The 21,443-nt window shown below is 41.4% G+C and overlaps 4 protein-coding genes across 14 annotated transcripts in view; 2 read left to right on the top strand and 2 right to left on the bottom strand.

Moving 5' to 3' along the window:
• LOC116429062 (putative 3-methyladenine DNA glycosylase) lies at positions 1 to 3,081 on the bottom strand. 3 transcript variants are annotated; one of them, XM_031981475.2, is made up of 5 exons: positions 2,095 to 2,404; positions 1,841 to 2,018; positions 1,560 to 1,769; positions 1,272 to 1,481; positions 1 to 554 (listed from the first exon to the last, which is right to left on the bottom strand). In XM_031981475.2, the coding sequence occupies exons 1-5, from the start codon at positions 2,185 to 2,187 to the stop codon at positions 166 to 168; spliced, it is 1,080 nt and encodes a 359-aa protein (XP_031837335.1). In that variant the 5' UTR covers positions 2,188 to 2,404; the 3' UTR covers positions 1 to 165. The 3 variants fall into 3 exon arrangements, with proteins under 3 accessions (XP_031837335.1, XP_031837336.1, XP_031837334.1); XM_031981476.2 differs by lacking the exon at positions 1 to 554 and adding an exon at positions 579 to 1,012 and having other exon boundaries at positions 1,871 to 2,018; positions 2,095 to 3,081; XM_031981474.2 differs by lacking the exon at positions 1 to 554 and adding an exon at positions 584 to 1,012 and having other exon boundaries at positions 2,095 to 3,081.
• A 150-nt stretch (positions 3,082 to 3,231) lies between these two features.
• LOC116429061 (facilitated trehalose transporter Tret1) lies at positions 3,232 to 7,289 on the bottom strand. Of its 2 annotated transcripts, XM_031981471.2 has the most exons (5): positions 7,051 to 7,289; positions 6,317 to 6,496; positions 5,267 to 5,463; positions 4,691 to 4,997; positions 3,232 to 4,353 (listed from the first exon to the last, which is right to left on the bottom strand). In XM_031981471.2, the coding sequence occupies exons 1-5, from the start codon at positions 7,124 to 7,126 to the stop codon at positions 3,728 to 3,730; spliced, it is 1,386 nt and encodes a 461-aa protein (XP_031837331.1). In that variant the 5' UTR covers positions 7,127 to 7,289; the 3' UTR covers positions 3,232 to 3,727. The 2 variants fall into 2 exon arrangements, with proteins under 2 accessions (XP_031837331.1, XP_031837333.1); XM_031981473.2 differs by lacking the exons at positions 6,317 to 6,496; positions 7,051 to 7,289 and adding an exon at positions 5,815 to 5,931 and having other exon boundaries at positions 5,267 to 5,501.
• A 148-nt stretch (positions 7,290 to 7,437) lies between these two features.
• rho-5 (rhomboid-5) overlaps positions 7,438 to 21,443 on the top strand; it is a 270,079-nt gene continuing 256,073 nt past the window's right edge. For 3 of the 8 annotated variants that reach the window (XM_031981464.2, XM_031981463.2, XM_076373821.1), the window contains exon 1: positions 7,562 to 8,184. The gene's annotated coding sequence lies outside the window, so the exon portion shown is untranslated. Of the gene's footprint in view, positions 7,451 to 7,561; positions 8,185 to 10,639; positions 13,366 to 21,443 lie in introns of those variants that run through there. The other 5 variants (XM_031981458.2, XM_031981457.2, XM_031981456.2 and 2 more) reach the window with 5 other exon arrangements.
• Positions 8,385 to 9,877, top strand: LOC143175284 (uncharacterized). The gene is made up of 2 exons (XM_076373827.1): positions 8,385 to 9,046; positions 9,303 to 9,877. The coding sequence occupies exons 1-2, from the start codon at positions 8,822 to 8,824 to the stop codon at positions 9,402 to 9,404; spliced, it is 327 nt and encodes a 108-aa protein (XP_076229942.1). The 5' UTR covers positions 8,385 to 8,821; the 3' UTR covers positions 9,405 to 9,877.

Here is a 21,443-nt window from a genome sequence, read left to right as displayed (position 1 = left end):
GTGTGATAGCTATTTATTTTATATGTATTATAATTTATAAATTTAATATTAAAAATCTTTAAGGTAATATACCATGTAAATTTCACAATTTTTTTCGTGCAGATGCATAAACATGTTGTGTTTAAGATATACATAAGGAATTTAAAAAATTTATTAACCAATAATTTAGTTCATTCCTAATGATAATTCAACCTTCTTATTTCGTTTACTCACGGCTTTGTTACCGTGTATATAATACCGTAACGGTTTATCTGACCATTCTCCATAACCATCTATACCTACTCGAGGGCATTTCACAATTTTGATTTCCATATTCACGTTATCATTTTCAAGCCATAAACCTTTCCAAGAACACATTGAGTATTTACAATGCTTTTTATGAAGTTGAAACGCCATGCACAGCTTTGACGGGCCGTTGCATAATTCATGTGTTTTTAAGTCTTTCAAAGGCTTTTTAGGCACAACTGATGTTCCCTTTGATGTCCGTTGACTAGCCATGCATTCGATACCTTCTAAGGGTTCAACAGCCCTTATCAAAACAGCACATCCTTCACCTAAAATCTTATCAGGAGATTTCTATGTGGTAAAATGTAATATACAAAAGATATAAATTAACAAATATTATAAGCATGCTCTTCAGATTTAACGTCTTTTCGAGTAACACTAGAACTTCCTAATACATAGTATCGCCGTGCTTTTTGCACACCATATTTCGTGTCGATACTAGGATGTGCTGCTACAATAGTAGTGAACTTTATGTAAGGATCATTCTCTATCCATAACTCCTTAGATTTGTAAATTTGTTTTTCATTTAAATTATCTTCGTTAATATCGAAAGCAGCACAAATCTTGAATGGACTGTTACAAAGCTCATATTGTTTGATACATGAAACAATTTTCTTAATTTTTTTCTCTTTTCTGTTGTTTTCGAATTGCATATTCCTAAGCAATTCCATATAATCAAGTCCAAGTATGGGTTCCACTGCTTTAATTTGCACATATGCACTTGATTCTAAATATTTTTAACATAATACTAAATGTGCTTTGTTACAGTTTATATGTTATTAAAAGCATAGTTAGCCAAGGCTATTGAGTGTACTCAAGTACTCTGTATCTTTATTCATTATCTCATAATTTAATCCTATTTACTATTATTTTTTAAATTAAACATAAAAAATAAAGAGAGGAAGCATCTTGACTAACTACCTTTTTGAGTATTTATTATAACTATTATATTCATTTATTAGAATTTTGATTCCTTCCATACTCACCTTGACTAGATATATTGAAACAATGATACATGCCATATGTAAAATATACATAGATAGTACCAGGTGGCATGTACATTGGTATATTTCGAGGAGTAACTTTATTCTGATATGTGTGTGATGCTTTGTCTATGGCACCTAAATAACTCTCTGTTTCAACAATTCTACCCTTTAGAATGGTTCCATTTTCTAAACAACGTACCAATATTTTCCCTAAATATAAAAATGGACCAATACTGATTGAAATGCATTATTTGAAGGGCAATGCAATAAAGCAGTTAATAAAGTTACCTAATAAATTTTGCGCTAATTCTTCACAGGGAGAATCAAAGAATGAAAACGGCAGTCTATTAGCACACACTTCTTTTTCCCAATCAGTTGATGGAGGATCTTCTAATTGTTTTAGTTCCTCTTTCATCAATTTTAGATCTACAACAGCTCTAGGTTTATTTTTTGGAGGAACTGTGTTTGGTTTCAATTCTTCATTCCTTCCTGTTATTCCTATACAAATTAATTATATAAATGTAAATGCCAGATATGAAGCTTGAATCTTTAACTATAAATTAACTCACGTTCTTTTAGATTTTTAAAATTAAGTTTACTTTTCTTTTTGAGTTCAGGATTGACGATATCTTCTAAAGTAGGTTCACTAAAAGGCTTCATATTATTAATAGATTTATCTTCAGGTTTCAATGTATTGTTCAACATTTGATTTTGAAGATTCTTAGCTTGTATTAAATATTCATCGCCCTAATAAAAGAATACGTTATTTAAGAAATGTAGATTGCTTAGAAAATGAATGTAAGATTCAGTGTAATTAACGAACCTCAGGATTTATTTCAATTTGATTTTTAATCGAATCACTTTTGCATTCTTCCTTCTTCGACTTTGTCTTCGAATTAGACCGTGTTCTCTTCATTGATGAATCGTAAGATACGAATTGGTACTTTATAAAATTATTCCACGTTTGTCGAATAAATTTGTCTGCAAACGGCAGTACATAGATAAACAAAATTAACGTTGAATCAGGTTAGAACGGATCGCGAAAATGAAAACATTATTTTGAATTCAAATACAATGAAGTTTGTCATGAGTAACAATTGTCAAAAATCAATGCTGCCACTACACGGTAGTGGTCAAGCAGGGAACTAATTTTCAAATATCTGTCATAGTCGTGCGTCATTTCGTAACGGTTTTTGAACGTTGTTTCTGTGCTTGAAAAATGCGCTGCAATTTTGGAAAATCTTTCCTGAACAACAGGGTAAATATTTACGCTTTTTGTACGAAAATAAAAGTTTGTAATCAACTGGTTAATACATACGATTTTCCAGCATTCTGTGATTGACGAGAGTTCTTAAACGGCATTTTACAACCAACATTTACGGTCGATTGAGGGGGAATGGCAGGTACGAAAGAAATTTGAATTCTATTTGTTTAATTAAGCGTAGATAACTTATTAAGTTATTCTATGCAAATTTTGTGGCGTTAATTACGTTTGTTTACCTATATTTAGACCTATATTTAGTTATAAATGTTGTTTCCAATGCGAGCAGTATCGTAGATATCGTTCCTCATTTCTTTACATTTTACTTTTGTTATATTTGTCATAACAATGCAAGTGAAATGAAAAACCGATATCTGCAATATGATTAAATTTTAAATACGCGTTTCATTTGTTATAAAATAACAATAAAAATTAAAATTTTCATCGTCTGATGGATTCTAACCGTTACGTTCATACGAGACTACGTTGGTGAAAAGTCTTTACGTTTTCTATTACACGCGCAAATTAAGAGAAAAGTAATTACACTTTTCAACGCGTGAATAGACATTATTTGAAATGTTAATACTGAAATACTGAGCATCCTGAAAATTTAACAATTATTAGGTAAACTTATATTCGAAATATTCACGGGAAGCCATATTAAGATCAGCAAAGATAAGTCACGTGACTTCAGAAAAATATTAAAAAATAAAAATTTTATTTTTAGGAAACCACGGCTTATATCGTAATGTTTCCTTCGAATTGAAAAATTTTGTAAATTTTGGGTTCATTTTCGGATATGTTCTGATTGCTTAACAGGTTAAAATAATATAATTGAATTCACTACGAATGAAATTAAGCACGAATTTATCAAAACTGATGGATATGTAAGGTCTCAGAAATTAAATATAAAAAATGCGACTATAGTTAACTGGTAACAGTTTCCCTGTACACCCTCTTCGCGTAGTACTAATTAATCATTCAAAGACCCGAAGAACGACACAAGATGAACACCGATTTCTTAACAAACGTAACTTTATATTTAAATAAATTACATTCCTTCGTGTTCGCCTACAACGGAGACGTTAATACTGCACAGAAGAACCGGTTGCATCTTAGAATCTACGAAACGTAAGTTCAAGGAGTTGTCCGCGGAGAGGATGCTGGCTTCGAATAAGGACTTCCCTCGAGGCTTCTACTTTTTATCCGACCGTTGTATTTCCATCAGGCTCTTGCCCATCGTCTCAGGTAGCAAGAAGTGGACGTAAGGAGCTAGGAACAGCATGCAGAAGCCGTAGGTCCAGAAGACGAATTTGTCGCCGACCAAGTTCAAGAACGGCTGGTAGGTCTTTGCGCTGAGGAAGGAGAGTATGGCGTTGTTCGAGCTTACGAACAGGCAGCCTAGACTCTTCAGGTTCGTCGGGAAGACCTCGCTCAAGATGGTGCTCGGGACTGGTTGCAAACCGGCGCAAACGGAGATGTTGAAGAGTATCAAGGCGATTAGGGGCAGCCATGTTAAACTGGCGCCGTCGTAGTCCAGAGAGAGGAGATGAAAGTGGAGGCCTAACAGCGCTAACGATACCGATGACCCCAACCCGGACATGATGAGGAGGCGCTTCCTGCCTAGTCTGTCGACCATCAACGTAGCCGTGGATCCTGCCACGATCGTCGCTAAACCGAGAATCGTCACCGCCAGACTCGGCTTCATGTTGATCTTGCACTTCGTCACGATTATCTCGGCGTACGCGAACATAGCGTTGTACCCGCTCATGTAGGAGAAGGCGTAGATGCCCAGGACGAGCATTGTTCTCTTGAGGTTGCCTGGAATCGAGGACAGATCGGTTACACTTGTCTCAGTGTTTATAGGACGTCATTGTTAACGCTAGGACTACCAAGCACTTAAACTGACTTTTCCAGAATTCTTTGTAAAGCTCATAGCTGTGTGTTTATAACGTATAAACTTTCTGTTCGAGATAAGTTGAAGCAGCGTCGAAGGGAATTGTTAGTAAATAAGCTATCTTAAATGGACAAAGGGTATATCCTTTTTTAATAACCGATCCCTTAAAAAGACGCTATAAAGAGAGAGATAGAGAGAGATAGACAGAGAAAGATAAAGAGAACAGCTTGGCAAGAGTTTAAGTAAAGAAATCATGAATACTTGGCAGAAGGAATTCCTTCAAGTTTAGGAAAATATTAGTTCCAGCCCCGTCGACGAATTCCTGGAGCTCTCGCATCTCCGCCTTGACGTCAGCTTCTCGCCTGAACCACTTCAAGGATTCCTCGGCCTTGCCTGTATCCCCGTGCAAGAGGTAATAGTAGGGTGATTCGGGTATCAGGCTGAAGAGGATCATGAAGAGAATATTCGGGACGAGGCTCACGTACCCGAACATCTCCATGGACAGATAAGGACCCATCGCGTTGCCCAGGAACATACCGATGGAAGACGCGTTCACGTTCATGGATATCTGAAGACGTGACCACAGAGTACGACTTTATCGGACGAGAAATCTGATTGGGTACATTCGCGTTGATCAAAAAAAATATATATGTGTATATTATATATCCTCATGAAACTGTTGCTGGTTGCGTATCCTCGTTCTAAGACGAAGCAAAAGGATTCTACGATTTTCACAAGTTAGGCGCAAGTTAGATTGTCAAGTTAGATCTCTGATTCGTTGAATCATTTATCGTTACTCAGAGTTTTCTATGAGTTTACGTTACTCAAGGAATTTACCAACGATCCACGAATTCTAGGATCAGCGATCTCCCCTAGGTAGATCGACAATGCGCTCCACAGCATCCCTGTCCCGATGCCCGAGCTAAATCTGGAGGCGTAGAGCCACGGGACCGTTGTGGCGCAGATATTGAGCACCCAGCTCGTGGCCAACGGCACGCCGCTGAGCAGAAGCACCATCTTCCTTCCAATGCAGTCTAAAGATGACCGTGTGACATGTTAAAGTTACAGTTCCCTGAGAACAAGATCACCACAACTCAGTACTGATGATCGCTAATTGGATCATTGAGACTTCTCTTGCTCGACACTCGTCGGATCTTAAGAGGGGATGATCTCGATCTTGTAGACAGTGGTACAAGATGGTGTGCAATGTGGAAAACTTGCAGGAAATTGATGATCGGAATCACCTATTTCCTTTAGGCTTCTAAGACCGCATCCCTTAAGAGTCCTAACGGGCGAGGCTGAATTCACTCGCGATTGACGCGTTCTGGTGTAATTCTATCGCTTCGATGATGGATCGAAGCCGCCGTTTCTCGTTTTCTACGTACCGGAATCTCATATCACAGTTTGCTACGAGTGCTGAGTCGTGGCTGCCTTGTTCTTATTGAATTCTCGACGAACAATGTTGTTCGCCATTGTTTGCCTTGTTCGGTCGCCTGATCGCGTGCTGTAAGAAAGCATCGAACGGATCAACTATCCGTGAGTTCAACGTGTTCGACGGTGGTTAAGTAGGTTAATTCAGTGGAGGAACGTGTAACAGGAGTTCTGAAAATTTGTAGCTTATTTATAGGCGAGAGGTCAGTACGTAGTTTCCTTTTTTCAATGATCTAATCGATCGATGTACAATTTAGCTTCATCCACTGACCGTTTTCTGCACTTCAAGGAATCTTCGTCCGCAAAGGGTTAAGTTGAACGTGGTCGGAAGTCAGGATTTATATTCGAACGGGTAATGCCCAGGGAATTCTTCAAGTTCACGGGATTCACTAGGTCGCGGGGCTGAGTTAGCAGGGGATGGCCAGACGAATTTTCTTCGCGAGGAATCGAGCTTACCTTGACACAGTGCGGCGAGCAAAGCGCCGGCCAGCCGGCCAAGATTTAAAAGGGACGCCACCCAGGACACTTCGGTGTCTGTCAGTCTCAAAGGCACGGTCGCTTCCGTTGATGTCAGTTGAGCCAAGTACGGCGATGCCCAGCCATTCGCGAGACCACTTCCGATAACGGCTAAGCTGACTGTCACAAACGGCCATGAAACAGTTGTGTCAACAGACGCGAGAGTAATTTCATTAGCTCATTCATAGACATAGGTCTACTAGCATCATACCGGTGCACGCTCGAACGGAACATCTTGATGCACTAGCGTATGCATTGCTCTACCATGAACCGTTCTAATCTTAGTAATAACACTATACAGACCGGACCCTGACGCCGGAGAGACGTAATGAAATTTCAGTTATCAGCTCCTTTTAATCTAGCGTCACCAATTTTCACGAATTTCTCTATCATTCAGATACATTTCTAGTTATCCCTCACGTTACCAGCTCTCTGGGTACTAATATCTAAATCGCTCAGAAGCCAATTTAACATCGGCTTCTGAACCACTCATGTAACTCCATTTAACTTTCACGTCAGCTTCCCTTCCCAAAACAGAAAGAAACTTATGCAAATGCAAACATTTCGATAATTGACGCTGCTAACACAAGGGTCGCTACATCCGTTCATCTAAATCCCCGAAGCAAAAGACGCCAAGAGGCGTCCGCCGTCGACAACGCGTTAAATCTACTCACGCGTGAACGCGGTCAGCCACTGCGACCAAATAGCGGATTTTTTTTCCTCGTCTTTCTCCGGTTGCTCGGTGTCCATGTCGCGCCTGATATTTTTACGGGGCGCGGTTGCAAGGATCGTACGCGGCTGTTGGATGCGAGTCGCGGCTTCACCGGCTCATTACGGCGAAACTTATACCCGGAAGATGCGGTTCGCGATCGAAAAATTTGCGTTCCGATAAGACCCGTGATGTATTTATGCCCCGGTTTGCGCGCGAGCCTGATACTGTTCGCGATGCAGCCGCGTGCGGCACGTGCACGGAAAAAATCCGTTATCATCGGTGCTCCTCTCGCGGCTGTATTGTTCTTGTCTTCGGCAGTGGGACCGAAGCGGTGAAATAATTATTGACAGACACGTGGCGAGGTAAACACCGTCTAGTGATTCATTCGTCGTACGTTCCGCGTTATCGCCCGAATCACGCCGAAAAAACAATTAACGGCTGCGGTGACGCCGTCACATTGTTTTGCCGAGATATTTATTGGAGTTGCGCGTGCGAGATTGACGCTAAGATGGTGGCCCGTCGTCGTAAATCAGCTCCGCGATCGAGAATCAAACGTTTCCGTGGAAATGCTCGGAACCGCCGGGAATAACAGCGCCACGGTCGATTTTCCTCAGATCATTGGAGTTTCTGGGCTTAGTAGTCAAAATGTAGAGCTACCAGCAGTTGAACTGAACTTTTTTCATTCTTTTCTGTGGAATGTAGAGTGGATTTGTTATGATTTCAATTGAGTTGTGTTGTAGTTTGTGTATTACCTATGTGATTGGTTGGATAAATAATTTGAAAAAGCTTTTATCTTTTTAATATTAGAATAAGTGATTTTGAGTCGATTGCAGTTTTACGTTCTAGCGATAACAGCTTTCAAAGAGACATGTTTGATAATTGTATTGTATATTTTAGGTGTTTCGTTAATTTGGTATATCTTTGGGAGAAGTTGTTGATGATTTTTGATGGTTGGTTGTTTATCAGAAATAATTTGATTTGTTTCAGGGTATAAATCGTTGATAACGAGGAAGGATCAGCCGCCATCGAGAGAAAGGATGTTACGTGAACCTTTGAACGTTGTCTCCAACAAAATCCGTCTTCGAGCGGGTGGGAGGTAAGTGAATTTACATTCGGAAAGGACAATTTTGATCGTCGTCAAATATGTTTCTTTATTTATTGAGATCGCCATTGTGAAATGTACTGTTCAATACAAAGCATATCACGCGATGTTGTATTATAAATATTTGTAATGCTGCATGATGAAACGTTGCTGGCAGTAAACAGAGCGTGAAAGAGTTATTAATGTCACAACTGTCGCCGCCTCGTTGTCAGATAGACTTCTTGCCTGCAACCGTAAATTTGGACAAATGTAACGCGCTGGATATCAAAAGCCTGAAAGACTCTCGTGACTCGAGTGACACTGATAATAACAAACAAGGAAAATCAGAGGACGATTGTAGTAAGTTTCTGAACCGATCAAATGCTCGGCAATCACTGTGACACATCGGTTTTATGGTGGAATTTTACTTTGAATTCGAAAGTCGCCAGAAAAGATATCAGTAAAGGGATGAAACAGCACAGAATTATATTTTCGAAACAGAATGATAAAAACAGAGAACCGAGAATTTATTTCTTTATCGGGGCTAACCTTTAATAGCTTAAGTACGTTCTAAAAACTTGAAATTCATTTGGAATATAATAATAAAGCAGAAAGGAGAGAAGAGAAAGGAGTGAAATGTTTGAGTTGCTTAATGAGCGATCGTAAATTATCCCTCGACGGTGAATGGCTGAGGAATCATTTCAAGTTACCTTTAAAAATGGCGATCAAGGAGATAGTAGCAAGAAAGCCCGATGATCCAGTCAATTATCTTGGATTTTGGTTGTTACATTATAGAAGGTGTAATGAGAGGAATCAGTGGCAATTAGAGGCGGATAGAGAACTTGAATATTATCGGTCACTTTTTCGTGCACCACCAGTATGTATCATTAATAAATATTTCGATTAGACTAATTGCTATTATTTAGGAAGAAAATTATGCTAGATGTAAACAACAAAACTTTCTTTGGTATCGCGCGGTTTCTCTTGCAAATGAAAAAAGAATACTCAAGCTTCTTAATTTTTTTCTTTTATTACACAGTTAAATATTTGTTCTTCTTCGCATAAGTAGCTCCTACAGCTAGAATATGTGGTAATCACGGGCGAAGAAAAAGTAGTTTAACGTAACGTTCCAGACGGTTGAAGAAGAACAAGTTTCAGTGGACAGAGGAGAGGAAGAGGAATTATCGCGAGACTGGAATTTTAAATATTACAAACCCACGCAAGACGTAGCGTAAATATTTGATTATGGTGTCGCGTTATGAGTGTTTCAAAGGCTTCTTAACTAATTGACATTCGAGCGGAGTATTTATACTCTTCAAGATCTGTATGACGCCGGCTTTTTTCATTCCATTACTCTGGTTCTATTTAACTTATATCAAGCGAACCACACTCGAGAATGAAGAATCGCGAAAGGTACACAGCCGGCGAACAGGTTCCTGGGAAAAGATGTTAGTAAAGTATACAAGAAAATAACATTACAAAATACTTTCAAAACTTATCCTTTTATTTCATTATTCAAACAGATCGAACTTTCCGCTGAAAATCTTGATTATTTCGAGGAAACCTCGTACCGAACTCCAAAATCTTGTTAACGTTAAAACTCCTGGAACTTCTAAAAGTAATATCCGTTCCCTCTAATTTCCAACGCTTGCAAAAATTCAAAGTCTCCCAAAATATCCGAGGATTACACAATTATATTCCGCAAAACTCACCGAGTGTTGCTCGCACCACCTGTGGTACACGCTGATCTCTCTAACAAAATACTTGCTACTAAACCCACGTGACCAAGCCTAGCAGTGCAGGTTACAAAACCAGCGAAAGTCCAACGATACAATACCAAAACATAAAAGTCACCTACAGAAGCTACATACTCTATCAACAAATATCCATACATTTCACAACCAAAATATGACTCTTTCCACGATACTCAATGTTCCCCTAAACTCTGACCTACTCGAAACCCTCTGGCTCAAAGCATTCTGCAACAAACTCAACCGCGAAATCCCCAAACTCAGAAGCTTTTAACTCTGTTCGTATTGTAACGTCGTAGCACATAAATAATATTATAGTGTCCCTGGTTTCATCAATTCGATGAGAGTATGTTCACCGCGACCAGAATATCTTAAGGATCAACGACGTGTCAACTGCCGTGTACGATAAAGTTGCTAAAAATGAAGCAGCTAGAATCCCATATCCGCTAATTAGCCACACGACAATAATTCTCTAAAAAAGGCGGATTCGTATAGATCTCGGAGCAGCTTGAACCGAAAGCCACCCCTGTCAAACAGATCGCTGTCCGATCATAAGACACCCTCGCTCGAACCACCCCAAGAAGTTTCCGGCAGCGATCCTTAGATGTCCCAGCAGTCGAGCAAAAGCATCGAAAAGCATCGAGTTCGTTGGTGTTCGTGCGTTTCCGTGGCCGTCCGCACGGTTCCCATGCGAGGCTGCGCTCAGTCCGAATCGCGCAGCCGCCGCAGTAGCTCGTTGCGCGGTTGATCGAAAATAGGAAAGCGTTGGATGCACACCTCTGTACGTGGTTGATTTCGAAATCAGCAGCGAGATACCATCGTCCCGAGCGAGTCCCGATCGAACGGCCGCAAATGACAAGCACGATGGGACAGGTTGCCGGGAGCAGGGTAAACGGGGAGCAAAGGCGGTCGCGTGGCTGGTCGCGCGGTCCGATTGTTATTGACGCGAGGGTTGGTCGCGCGGCCATGCCAGAGGGGGTGTCCTCGGCTTAGTGCGTCAGATGGCGCGGCGTTCGTCACGGTCCACCCTGGCTGCGCTGGAATGCCCTGAACGAGGAGCCCGTCGACGCTGTCTTCTTTCGTTGGATCTTTTTTCCGCGGTGCGATCAGGTGACCGGGCCGGCAGTGTTGTTCACCGGGGATCGGTCCGATCTGGCCCGCCGATCGCCGAGCACGGGCGCGACCGTCGCCTGGTACGCGGCTGCTGAAACGACGGACGGAACGGAACGGGTTTGAAGGGACGGATGCGCCAGGCGGGTGGTCCACTTTACACGTACGGTGGCGGTGTGTGTTGTGTTGTGCACCAGAAGGCGGTTCCAGTGCGCTCCGCTCGACCGTGTTACCTTTCCGCCTGTAGTGCTGCCCGTCTGAAGGGAACGGCGAGCCCTGGCCCAAATTATCAACGCGAAACGCACGGTTCGGCGAGGATCGCGCGGCGAGCGGGCGTCCACGGGAACTAGGAACGAGAGAGGAACGGCGGACCCTGCCTGGCGACCGAGTGGAACGGGAGTGTCGTCCACCATTTTGGCTGCGCGAGGTTGCTCGATGCGTGCACCGTTGCCGTCCGCACGTTCGCCGTTTTCGAGGATTCGGGACGCGGATCCGGATCATTCGATATGCGGTGCCGCGTTTATGGCCCCCGTTGCGTGTCGTGCAGTGGACACCGTGCTGGGGACGGTTAATTGATCGGGGACGCCAGCCGTGATGCGAGGCCCGTAAATGGAGCAAGGCGAGGGCTGTTTTTCGTACGCCGAGAGCCTGTCAGCTGGTCGTCCCACCATCGGGAATCGAACCGGAGGCCCGTCTCGCGACCCGAAATGCTTCATGGTGATCGTGGATTAAGACTGCGCGGCTCGTTCCTCCTAGACCACCTCTTATAACCACTCCGGATGCAATCGGGGAAATAAGTAGGGCGCAAACCGCTGGCAGGGGTTCGCCGGACGAGTTTCGCTGAAATCTGGTTCACGCGGATAAACGTGATCCGAGATGACGGCTTGACTTGTCGCTAGGGGATGTTGCTTGGTGCTCGGAGGATCGGTTAGGGGATACCTTTCGGGTACGTGGACCGTCAGGGGAAAGTATTCGGTGTTGTGTCGGGCTGTGCGGCAGCCCATGGAGCACTCGGCCTGTGTCTCCAATTGGAGAGATAAAAGTAGGCCGCGGACTGCTAGCAACCGTTCACCAGCAGGAATCGCAACGTCGCGGAAATTTCGTGCGAGTCAGCTAACGGGGAAAGTGGCTTGATTGTTGTTCGTCGGGGATCTTTCATGATCGGTATTTACTATCGATTCCGAAGGGAGACTGATGTGTTCGCTAAATAAGTAAGACATTCGGCGTCCTTGTGGACTGTGTGGTCCGCGGAGCACACATGTCTCCAATTGGAGAGACAGAACTAGGCCACGAACAGCTACCAGGATTTGGCGGCGGGATCGCGTCGCTGAAATTTTACTGAACTCACCGGGAAACTCATCGGAAACGTAGTTTGACTGTTATCGCAACGATCTTCGCCGATCGACACGTATTTCGGCTCAATGGATACGAGAAACTAATAAGCCAGTGTCTACTAAGTAACTAAGACATTGTCCTGTTGGACTATACAACCTGTGGACACTCGACCAGAGAAAACAACATCTAACAAGACAACATAGGAATCTGGTCCTAAGGTGACCCTATCAACAAGCTTCTGACATTTGCTCCCTGTTAGGGCTACGAACCAAGTGTCCACGGTGAACCTCAGAGATCAGCGGCGTCACTCGAAACTGGGTTACCATAAGTGCCGTCCTACCCGCTCGTTTCTCGATTCCAAGGGACTAAATGTTGCTACCTTCTTCAGCTGGCAACTAAACACCAAGCATCCAGACTCTATCCTCATAGATTGAAATCGGCATCCCGCGTTTGGGGATCGGAAATAATTGGTACCCGACTTCAAATGGGTGTCGAGGATCCGGCAACCCGTGGCCCAGCGCATGGACTGATCAAGCTGGTAGCTAAGAGTCCAGCTGGAACGCGGGAAATCATGCAGCCGGCCATGGATGATTGAACAGCGTCTAGGATAGGGATGAAAGGTTTCTCCAAAGTGTTCCTGGATGATCGTTGACGATCTCTGGCGGGTCGCCGGTACTGTGTATGATGCGCCGTGGACTTTGTCCCGTTGATAGATCGTTGGCAAGGATTCCAAGGTGAGGATCATCGCGATCATTCGGATGAACGCCGCTATGGAGACCGAGTGACTGTTCCTTAGTGCCCACCCGGCCACCTTTGGATGGGTTCTTCTTCTAGATTAGTTCTGGATGTTCCGCGATACGCCGGTACTAGTGAAAACTGGTTCGTTCGGGTTGTGCTCTATATACAAGTGCCGCGAGAGTGTGGTGCCGGGTTTTCTTTCCACGAGGTTTGACGAGGATTACGCGTGACCGCGCGCCCTTACCCCTCATCACGTCTTAACGTGAGTATTGGTTCACTTAAGAAAAAATTGGGCGAAAGCTGGTCTGATTGCATATTCGAACTGCTGCAACGTTTATTCGATTGTAACCGCTAACTGGTACTCGAATTTCAGTTGTAGATCAGTGATAATCAAAGATAAAATGTAAGTCACAATTATATTTCGACTGTTATATTCGAATGATTGCCAGTGATATGTAATTAGACTTTACTTCGCTCAATTCTAATGGAAAAGGTTCTGTGCGATCGTACTGTGCAGAGCTGGAGGAAATCTAACCACAGAGGATCTTTTCCGCGTACTTTGATTATACTCTCTGTTATGGATTAATATACGCGATTATTTACGGAAATGAGGTGTGAGAACTGGAAATATGCGTGACAAAGGACCCGGTATCTCTATTCAGAGTAATTAGATCAGGATTCCTTTCACCGGTCTTCCATCCAGCTCCGCGCAGTACACGCTGCGTCCTGAAGTTCGGGGTCGTTGACTCGTCACCGTGACGCCGCTCGTCACGCGGCCAGGTCAGAGGTCCCTTTGTGGATAATAGAACGCCTCGTTGAATTATTTCGCCGCTAGGATCGCAGTCCTACAGGGTTTGGATTATTAATACAGCTTCTCCGAATTTGTTCAGGGGATCTGTGATATTGGCTTGTTCAATATGTATGTCAAAGGCTGCCGATGTTTGATTGGCTTCTCGAGGAACAATGATTTGTGTTTGTTGTGGCTTAGGCAATCGATTGGCAATGATGAATTGTTGTTTATAGGATAGCGTGTTCTAGGTTTTTTAATTCCCTTTCGTTTCTTTTCAAGCGGTTGCTTGTTTCGCTACCTTGAACTTTTCTATACGTGTTTCATTATTATTAATAGAGTATGTACTTTTATTTCTAACGAGGCACGGCCCTGAACTTTTGGATGATAGCGAATAGAAGTGGTCGGATGCTGTTCGAAATAGTCAGAGACTCTACTGAAGTTTTGGGAACTTGTTGTATACTTAATAGAAATGAATTGTTTATGAAAATAGCTTGGAGAATTTGCGTACTGCAGATCAGACACGTTGCGAATAATTTAAATTCGATACGACTTACAATTCTCTGACACTTTTTAACAGTTTCACATGTGGTCGGCGTGTTTCGATTATTATTGGATTGTTTTTGCGATTAGTACACGTTAAGAATGTTTGTGATTGTCCTGAAGAACTTCTGTAATGTCTATAATCTTAGGAATATTAAAAATAAAACGTGCACAGCGATGTAGACAGAAATTATTGACTCGTACTACTGAAGAGTTAAAGGAAACAAGTGAAAGTGGTCTGTTCATAGCCAGACAGAACGAAGTTACTTCATCCACGTTAAAAATTGAGATTTTCCTAATAAGTGCGTTACTCGCAGTTAGTTATAATTCTAGTGAATCGGATGATTCAGTTAACTATTTGATTTTAAATACATAAAGTTGTAAATTGTTTATCGGCAAATAATTATCGAAATCATTAGTGAAACTGTCGTAATTATTGTATGCTTTGACGACGAGTACTATATATATTCTGTTTATTTGCTGTTTGTTTATTGCATCAGCAACTTTGAGAAACTAATTAACTCATGGCATACTAAGCAGGAGTACACACGCTTAACTGGTCAGATTGTAAGTGAAATAGGGTGAAACAGGAAATCTCGGCGTAACACCGGGAACACCGACAAATTAAAAATCACTACCTCAAGGCAATGTATCTGTTAATATTTACCAATACGGTTACTTAACATTTCATTACCAAGCGGCCCATAAATTTCATTTAAACTCGCTGTTTCCGTCGAAGTTCCCAGCAGGCTTCATGCACATTTAATTACGAGTTTCCCCTGTATACCGTTTCATTTAAAAACAAACTCGTCTTGTTCCTTTAACAGCAGCATTTACAATAAATAAACATACAATTTGCACAGCTGTTATCAAGTTACAAAAATTGAAAAAAATATTATGTAGCCAGATGTAATATCAATTACATACTCCAACCACTAACAAACGAGGCATTCCGAATAATTACACACATCCCCTTGTCAATTCAATTTCAATTAATTTAAGTATCAAACCTTTTAATAACAAAATGAACTGCCAATGAATTCTCAGCATCAATTTTAATTTCCATAAAGAAATTTCAAAGAGTCACTTCAGTTCCTCGGTAGTTTGTGTTAACTTCGTGTTGTTCGTTTAACTTGTGTTAACTCACACTATTATCCTCAACATAAATCTACAACCTCTACCCACTCTAAATTCGGTTGCGACGCGTTAAAATTATTGTATCCAGTTAACTGTGCTTGACGAGTATACACATCATCGTAAAGCTCGACACGATACCAATCCTTTCAGCGATTAATTCTTTATTTTTTCACATAAACATGTAATCCTTTGTTTCGCTTTGATCTTTCATTAAAATATACTCTACGCGCATTCGTCCTGCGTTCGACGAATACACGCTCCATTTTTTTATCATATTGCGCGCAGAACGAGAGGTTTTTCCAACTGAATTCCCCTGTTAACCGGTTAACGAATACGTAAACCCCTTGAGTCGCGCGGCTTCCGGCCGCTATTTTCCTCGGGCATAAACGTTCCCGCGGAAAAGGGTCTTTAATAAAATTGGCCGTTTATCGGCGCATCGGCGAGCCTTCGTTTGTCGTTCCCGCGACATCCGCCACCGCCGCCGCCGCCGCGGCCGTACATTGAAACTTTAATACGAAATCATCGAACATGGAAGCTTGGCAGGCTTCCAGCCCCTCCCGACGGCCCCCGGGCCCCTTCCCCGCTCGCCCCCGAGCCTTTATACAGTGCCGGTTCGCGTAACACATGTTCGGCTGTGTAGATGACATACGCTGCAGGCGTAACTACCTGCATAACTGTACAGGGAACTGAATTATTGGAATTGTAAATTGAAAGTCAACGTACCCCGCTCGGTTTCTCGGCGGCGAACGCTTAGGAGAAACAATGGGGATGATTTCTTTTGAGGTTTCACGGTGCGCTGGCTGATACAGGATGTTTGGGGCGATTTTTGTCGTGTTTTTTTTAGCCGGGTCCTATTAGTTTTGTAAGTAGGACGGTATTGGGTGGAATATAAGCGTGCTCGGAGGTTTGCTTTTATTTATTTGCGGTGAGTTAGTGAGATAGTTTGTTTTCTTTTTTTTTAGGGAATACTCTGGGTTCTTGAGAACTTGTTTTGTAGCTTAGACGTCAGTCTTAATTGTGGTTTGGAGTGGAATTTGGGTTTGAGGATGTTTGAGATGGGATGTTGACGATTAGTCTTTGGCAATTTGTTTATTTTATGGACGACGGTTTGCAATGGGTTGAAATGTATTTTAAATGAAAATGATTCTGGTAATGTAACATTTCTGATCTGAACACAATTTCATCTGTGTCTGACCATAGGTATACTGCTTTCACTGATTTCTCTTATGCTGCTAGTAGTAGAAGTCGATTATTCTTCTCACTTAGATGCTGTATCTTTTAATTATTTTATACTACATTGTTTATCGAAATTTCTTAGTATCTTATTTTACTTATTACAATGAGTTTTATTCGAAATATTCAATTACACGAACAAAGTGTCCTCGCCGATGAAATTTGTTCGAAGTTCAACATAATGGAAAGGAACCGTTTACGTGGAAAGTTTCAGGAAGTTATAAATAAGTCCTTTGTTTCCTCTTAAGCGGTGTTTTCTTGGTTTTATCGGGGTCCATTATAAGTGTTTTTATCAGTAACCCCTTGTAACCGGCAGGTAACTACTCGTCTTTGAGTTCAGACGCCCACGAATCGATCATTCCAACAATAGACTGGTACTTTCCGATTCTTCGAGCTCATTAGAGGGGCGCTGTAATAAACGATCAATTTTTTCGATCCCGATACACTTTGTTGTTCCCCGTTAACCCCTTCGCGTTCACTGCTAGCTCAATTAAACTCGCAGAAACTAATATATAATATAAAATGTCAATGTCTAAAATAACATTGAACATTAACCGCAGAACATCTTAACAATTTAAATAATTATAGAATAGGAAATCTAACACCGATCATTCTGATAAACGTAACGATTATACTAGCAAGAAAAAAATAAATATAAAATAAAAGTAAACGCAGAAATCACTGAGACTTTTGGAAATCCTCGCGTCTCAGTTTTCCCGACACTTCCCTCTTCCGGAATTCGTTGCGTTACGTCGACGAAAAGTCACGGGGATCCGAGTAAGCGACTTACCGTTCGTCGCGTGGGTCAATTAAGTAGAGTTAAGTAGGTCTTACTTCGTTACCGAAGTTTCGGCGCCATTGAAAACATAAGAAATTCAGGATCGTTAAAGTCACGGAATAATTAGCGAAAGAAGATGGAATGGAAGTTATCATACTTATCTTAACGGGAGCTACTTCGGCGCAGTAAATTCCTCCGGTGAACTCTATTTAAGATTGCTTTAAGATTGCTATTGTTCGGAGGGTATTAGGCGCGCCCTGCTCAATAAGAGATTTATCGTGAAGTTTTCTTGTTATATTTCTCTGACGGCGGCTTCCGAATGGAATATAAAGGCGCCTCTCGCTATACATTATTTTAAGAACCTGCGAGGCATCGACAATTGCTTTGTACCGCCGAGAGTAAATACTTGAATTTCATAATACGTGGATCCGCGGAAACCCATTGCAAAGTTTGTGCCTTCGTTATTTATACCTCGTCAATTACTCGAAACAAGAAAACATACTTTTCAATGTTTCATAATAAGCTTGCTTCCGAGTTTGTATCTTTATTCTTTACATCTCAGCAGTTCCTTTGAATAATTCAACGTGGGTACTTCGATTTTATAATACAGAAATTTCGAGAAATTCATTACGAACTTTGCGTGTTCGTTTAATTGCGTTGAGAATGATCCGCGTTTATTACCAACGTAAATACGAGGCATAGAAAGTATGAATGCTGAGAAATCGAATGAGTTTCAGAATTAGGTTTTAATTCAAGAAATTTGATGGAAGGGAACTCAACTGATATTCTCGTAGTTGTCGAGAATATCCTGGAAACTAGAGCACACTGTCAAGTACGACTTAATTAGTATTTTACAAGCCCTCCCATCACCCGATTCGCTTTCACGAACTGCACGTGGTCGCTATGGAAAAGCTCGAGGATGGGAATCAAAGGTTCGATAATAATGCTCGTTACGTGTAAATTATTTATGAGAGAGCGAATCCGAACAATGCCGCGCGTGCCGGCCTTTTTATCGACACGTTTCATCTAAAAAGGCTCTTTGTTTTCAAGACCGGAGTTAATTGCAGTTAAATAAGCGGGCCCCCCGAATCGCCGAAAGCTATTCGCTTTTGTGCGCGGTCCCTGCGCGCGTTAATGGCGCTCGTTCCCGCCGTAACGCTTATTTTTCGAGCTGATTCCGCGGGGCAGTGTAATCTCTGACTACTTACAAGCTCGGAAACTTTACTTGCTTAACAACTATTAACGCGTTGCTGACGGGAGAATGTAGATATTAATTCTTTGCACTGTAGAGACGCCTCTCGTTCGCTAATTGATTCGACACACCGAAATTGTATTCATACTTGATATTATATTTTGTATCAATATGTGAAATGTTGAAACAAGTATTAATTGAAGTTAATTTTAGAAAATGTTGCTTGTATTTCAGTAGAAAACAGTGAAAAACTCATGGAGTGTAAATGGTTAATTGGGAATGTAACTGGTAGTAAATGAAACTATTTAAAAATTGCGATTTCGTCAGGAAATTTTTGTGAAAGCTTTTGTTTAGTAAAATAGCTACATTCTTGTGAATAGGTACATACCATAGAATGAATAGTAATTGCTTATTAGTATTGGACATTGATTCTTTAATAAATTGTTCGATAACCGCCGGTATATAGTGTGGAAAAATCCTTTAACCCCATTGACTGGACCAATTTCAATGGAAACTAGTTTATAATTTATCGGTCCGCCCTTCATTACCAAATTATAGATCTTTATACAAAATACAAATTTTTCGAGATAATCTAACGTTCGTTACACACTGGCGATTATTAAATGTTATTCTAAAAACTATACGAAAAATTCGGATAAAAGAGGAATAAAACATTCGCATTCGAGATTCATTAGCAGATTGTAATTATTCAGCAAAGTTTTTACATTCCATAGCTATTTCAGGATTCTTCATTGATTACGAGATTCATTATAACAGAAATAGAAGGGGACTTTCATCAATCGACTTCGTTAAGTAATTTTACATTCTACTGACTTATAAATTTGCATAATACGCGTGCAATATACAGTCCACTGATTACAGTGAAATTGCAGGCCCACGGTGAATTGTTAATATCCATAGCTTAAATAGATTGCGAGTAAAAGAAACATTAATCGATCAATCAGCGATTCGTTTTAAAATGAAATGAAGAGTATATTGATTCCTGTCGGAGATTACTCCTCGGTGAACGAGTATTCATGGTTTCATAATCAAAGAACCGGCTTGATTAAAAATTCAATTTTTTTTTACTTCGCCAAGGAATCAGTCGAATACGCCTCATCAGCTTCGTAAACGTTTCGAGGATAACCATCGCGCTTTTTATGCTCGCCGTGCCTGGAATTGCGCGCAATTGTCTGATTGTTATTGCATCCTCGCGATATCAGTGTTTTGTTTCTGATTTTAATATAAATATTTCGCATTTGTAAATTATACCCGATGTGTAATTTGCAAGCATATATCTTATATATTATTCACATTTTACTCGTAATTATCGATTACAAATATAAATATGACAGCTCGTACGAAACAAATGAAGGTTCTAGAACATGATAACGAACGTATATCAACGCATAAAAATTACAATTAATATTTCATAATCTCTCCAAACTGAACACGATTCGCGTATAGTATTTACATACAAATTTTCACGAGTATCGAAAGAAATCTAAAAAAAGATTATTCTCAATTGACTAATGTAGTTTCAACCGGAACATTGCCTTCCAATTTCCGCGAATTTCTATACAGGACTGCCGCGAGTTTCTTCAGCAGAAAATAGAAGCTTTTATTTCGAGATATAGTTCAAGTAAACGATCCCCGCATTTTCGACGGAAAAATGGATTTTAATTGAACCCGTGGTACGTTTCTTTCCAGCCCCACGCTCATTCCTCTCGTTTCCGTCCGAGCACTCGCAGTTCCATTTTTGTTTGCTCCGCTTCTTGTTCCCCGTCCGTTTCACGGGATCCGGGCTTCTTGCTGAAAGTGTCGCAGTGTTATTCCCACTGCTAAAGAGAATTTTAAGGCGCCGCGGATATTAGTTTCATTCACGATTCGTCCCCAATGCTGGCCCAGAGGAGATTGACTTCCTCCGGAAGAAAATGAAGAATCTGTACACCAAAAGACCAGCTAACATTCTTACACGCTTGTTTCCACGTTCGTTCCTTATTCAGCACTTCCATTAGCCACACTCGCGAAAATTCCTTTATTAATTCCCCGACAGTAAAGGAAACGAAATATTCGTTGCACCACTAAGTGCACCGCATAGGTTAAATATTAGTAGAGTCACAATTGAAACTATATTTAACTAAACAAAATAGAAAATGTATTTTTCAGAGTATAATGGTAAAAATTCTAGGTAACTTCTATTGCTTTATTCCTCCATTATTTCGCTTAATTCGTTATCTTGTTAATTTATTTCTCTATTTGTTTCCTACGAAAATATATATCCGCGTGAAACGTCAGCGGTGTAGCAATTATATTCTCCACTCGAAGAAGTAGATTGAAAAAGAAAATGAACCATCGACAGAGCCGGTACAGTGACTTCTCAGCCTGTTAGCCTACGGTGAATGCTCGATTGCGCGGTTCCTTTCGGATGGTTCTGCAAACCATCCCACCGCTCGTTGTAAAATAAAGACCTCCGTCCTCTCTCCGTCCGGCCGGTTTTTCCCGCTACAATTTCGCGCTGCAGGAACAAAGCAATTTGTCTCCCGGTTACACATTTGTCATCGATACCGTTCCCCGATCAACTGCAACGAATCACCCACTCGCGTCCGCCAAACCCCCTTCCATTCTCGTCCCGTTGAATATCGTGGCCGGCCACGATTTATCAAGGGA

This window comes from Nomia melanderi, chromosome 14 (assembly GCF_051020985.1).
Source record: "Nomia melanderi isolate GNS246 chromosome 14, iyNomMela1, whole genome shotgun sequence".
Taxonomy (NCBI): domain Eukaryota; kingdom Metazoa; phylum Arthropoda; class Insecta; order Hymenoptera; family Halictidae; genus Nomia; species Nomia melanderi.
Note: the sequence above shows the minus strand (reverse complement) of the source record. Positions and strands in the feature narration are given on the sequence as shown.

What these genes read in the sequence shown, in the direction of transcription:
- LOC116429062 (XM_031981474.2), bottom strand. Translation starts at nt 2,187, where the DNA reads ATGAAGAGAACACGGTCTAATTCGAAGACAAAGTCGAAGAAGGAAGAA. An exon ending in AAATTGAAATAAATCCTGAG is followed by an intron (nt 2,019 to 2,094) that starts GTTCGTTAATTA and finishes TTCTTTTATTAG; the next exon opens with GGCGATGAATATTTAATACA. An exon ending in TTTCAATATATCTAGTCAAG is followed by an intron (nt 1,013 to 1,271) that starts GTGAGTATGGAA and finishes AAAAATATTTAG; the next exon opens with AATCAAGTGCATATGTGCAA.
- LOC116429061 (XM_031981471.2), bottom strand. Translation starts at nt 7,126, where the DNA reads ATGGACACCGAGCAACCGGAGAAAGACGAGGAAAAAAAATCCGCTATT. An exon ending in CTAGAATTCGTGGATCGTTG is followed by an intron (nt 4,998 to 5,266) that starts GTAAATTCCTTG and finishes TCACGTCTTCAG; the next exon opens with ATATCCATGAACGTGAACGC. An exon ending in GAAGGAATTCCTTCTGCCAA is followed by an intron (nt 4,354 to 4,690) that starts GTATTCATGATT and finishes CCTCGATTCCAG; the next exon opens with GCAACCTCAAGAGAACAATG.
- LOC143175284 (XM_076373827.1), top strand. Translation starts at nt 8,822, where the DNA reads ATGAGCGATCGTAAATTATCCCTCGACGGTGAATGGCTGAGGAATCAT. An exon ending in CACTTTTTCGTGCACCACCA is followed by an intron (nt 9,047 to 9,302) that starts GTATGTATCATT and finishes GTAACGTTCCAG; the next exon opens with ACGGTTGAAGAAGAACAAGT.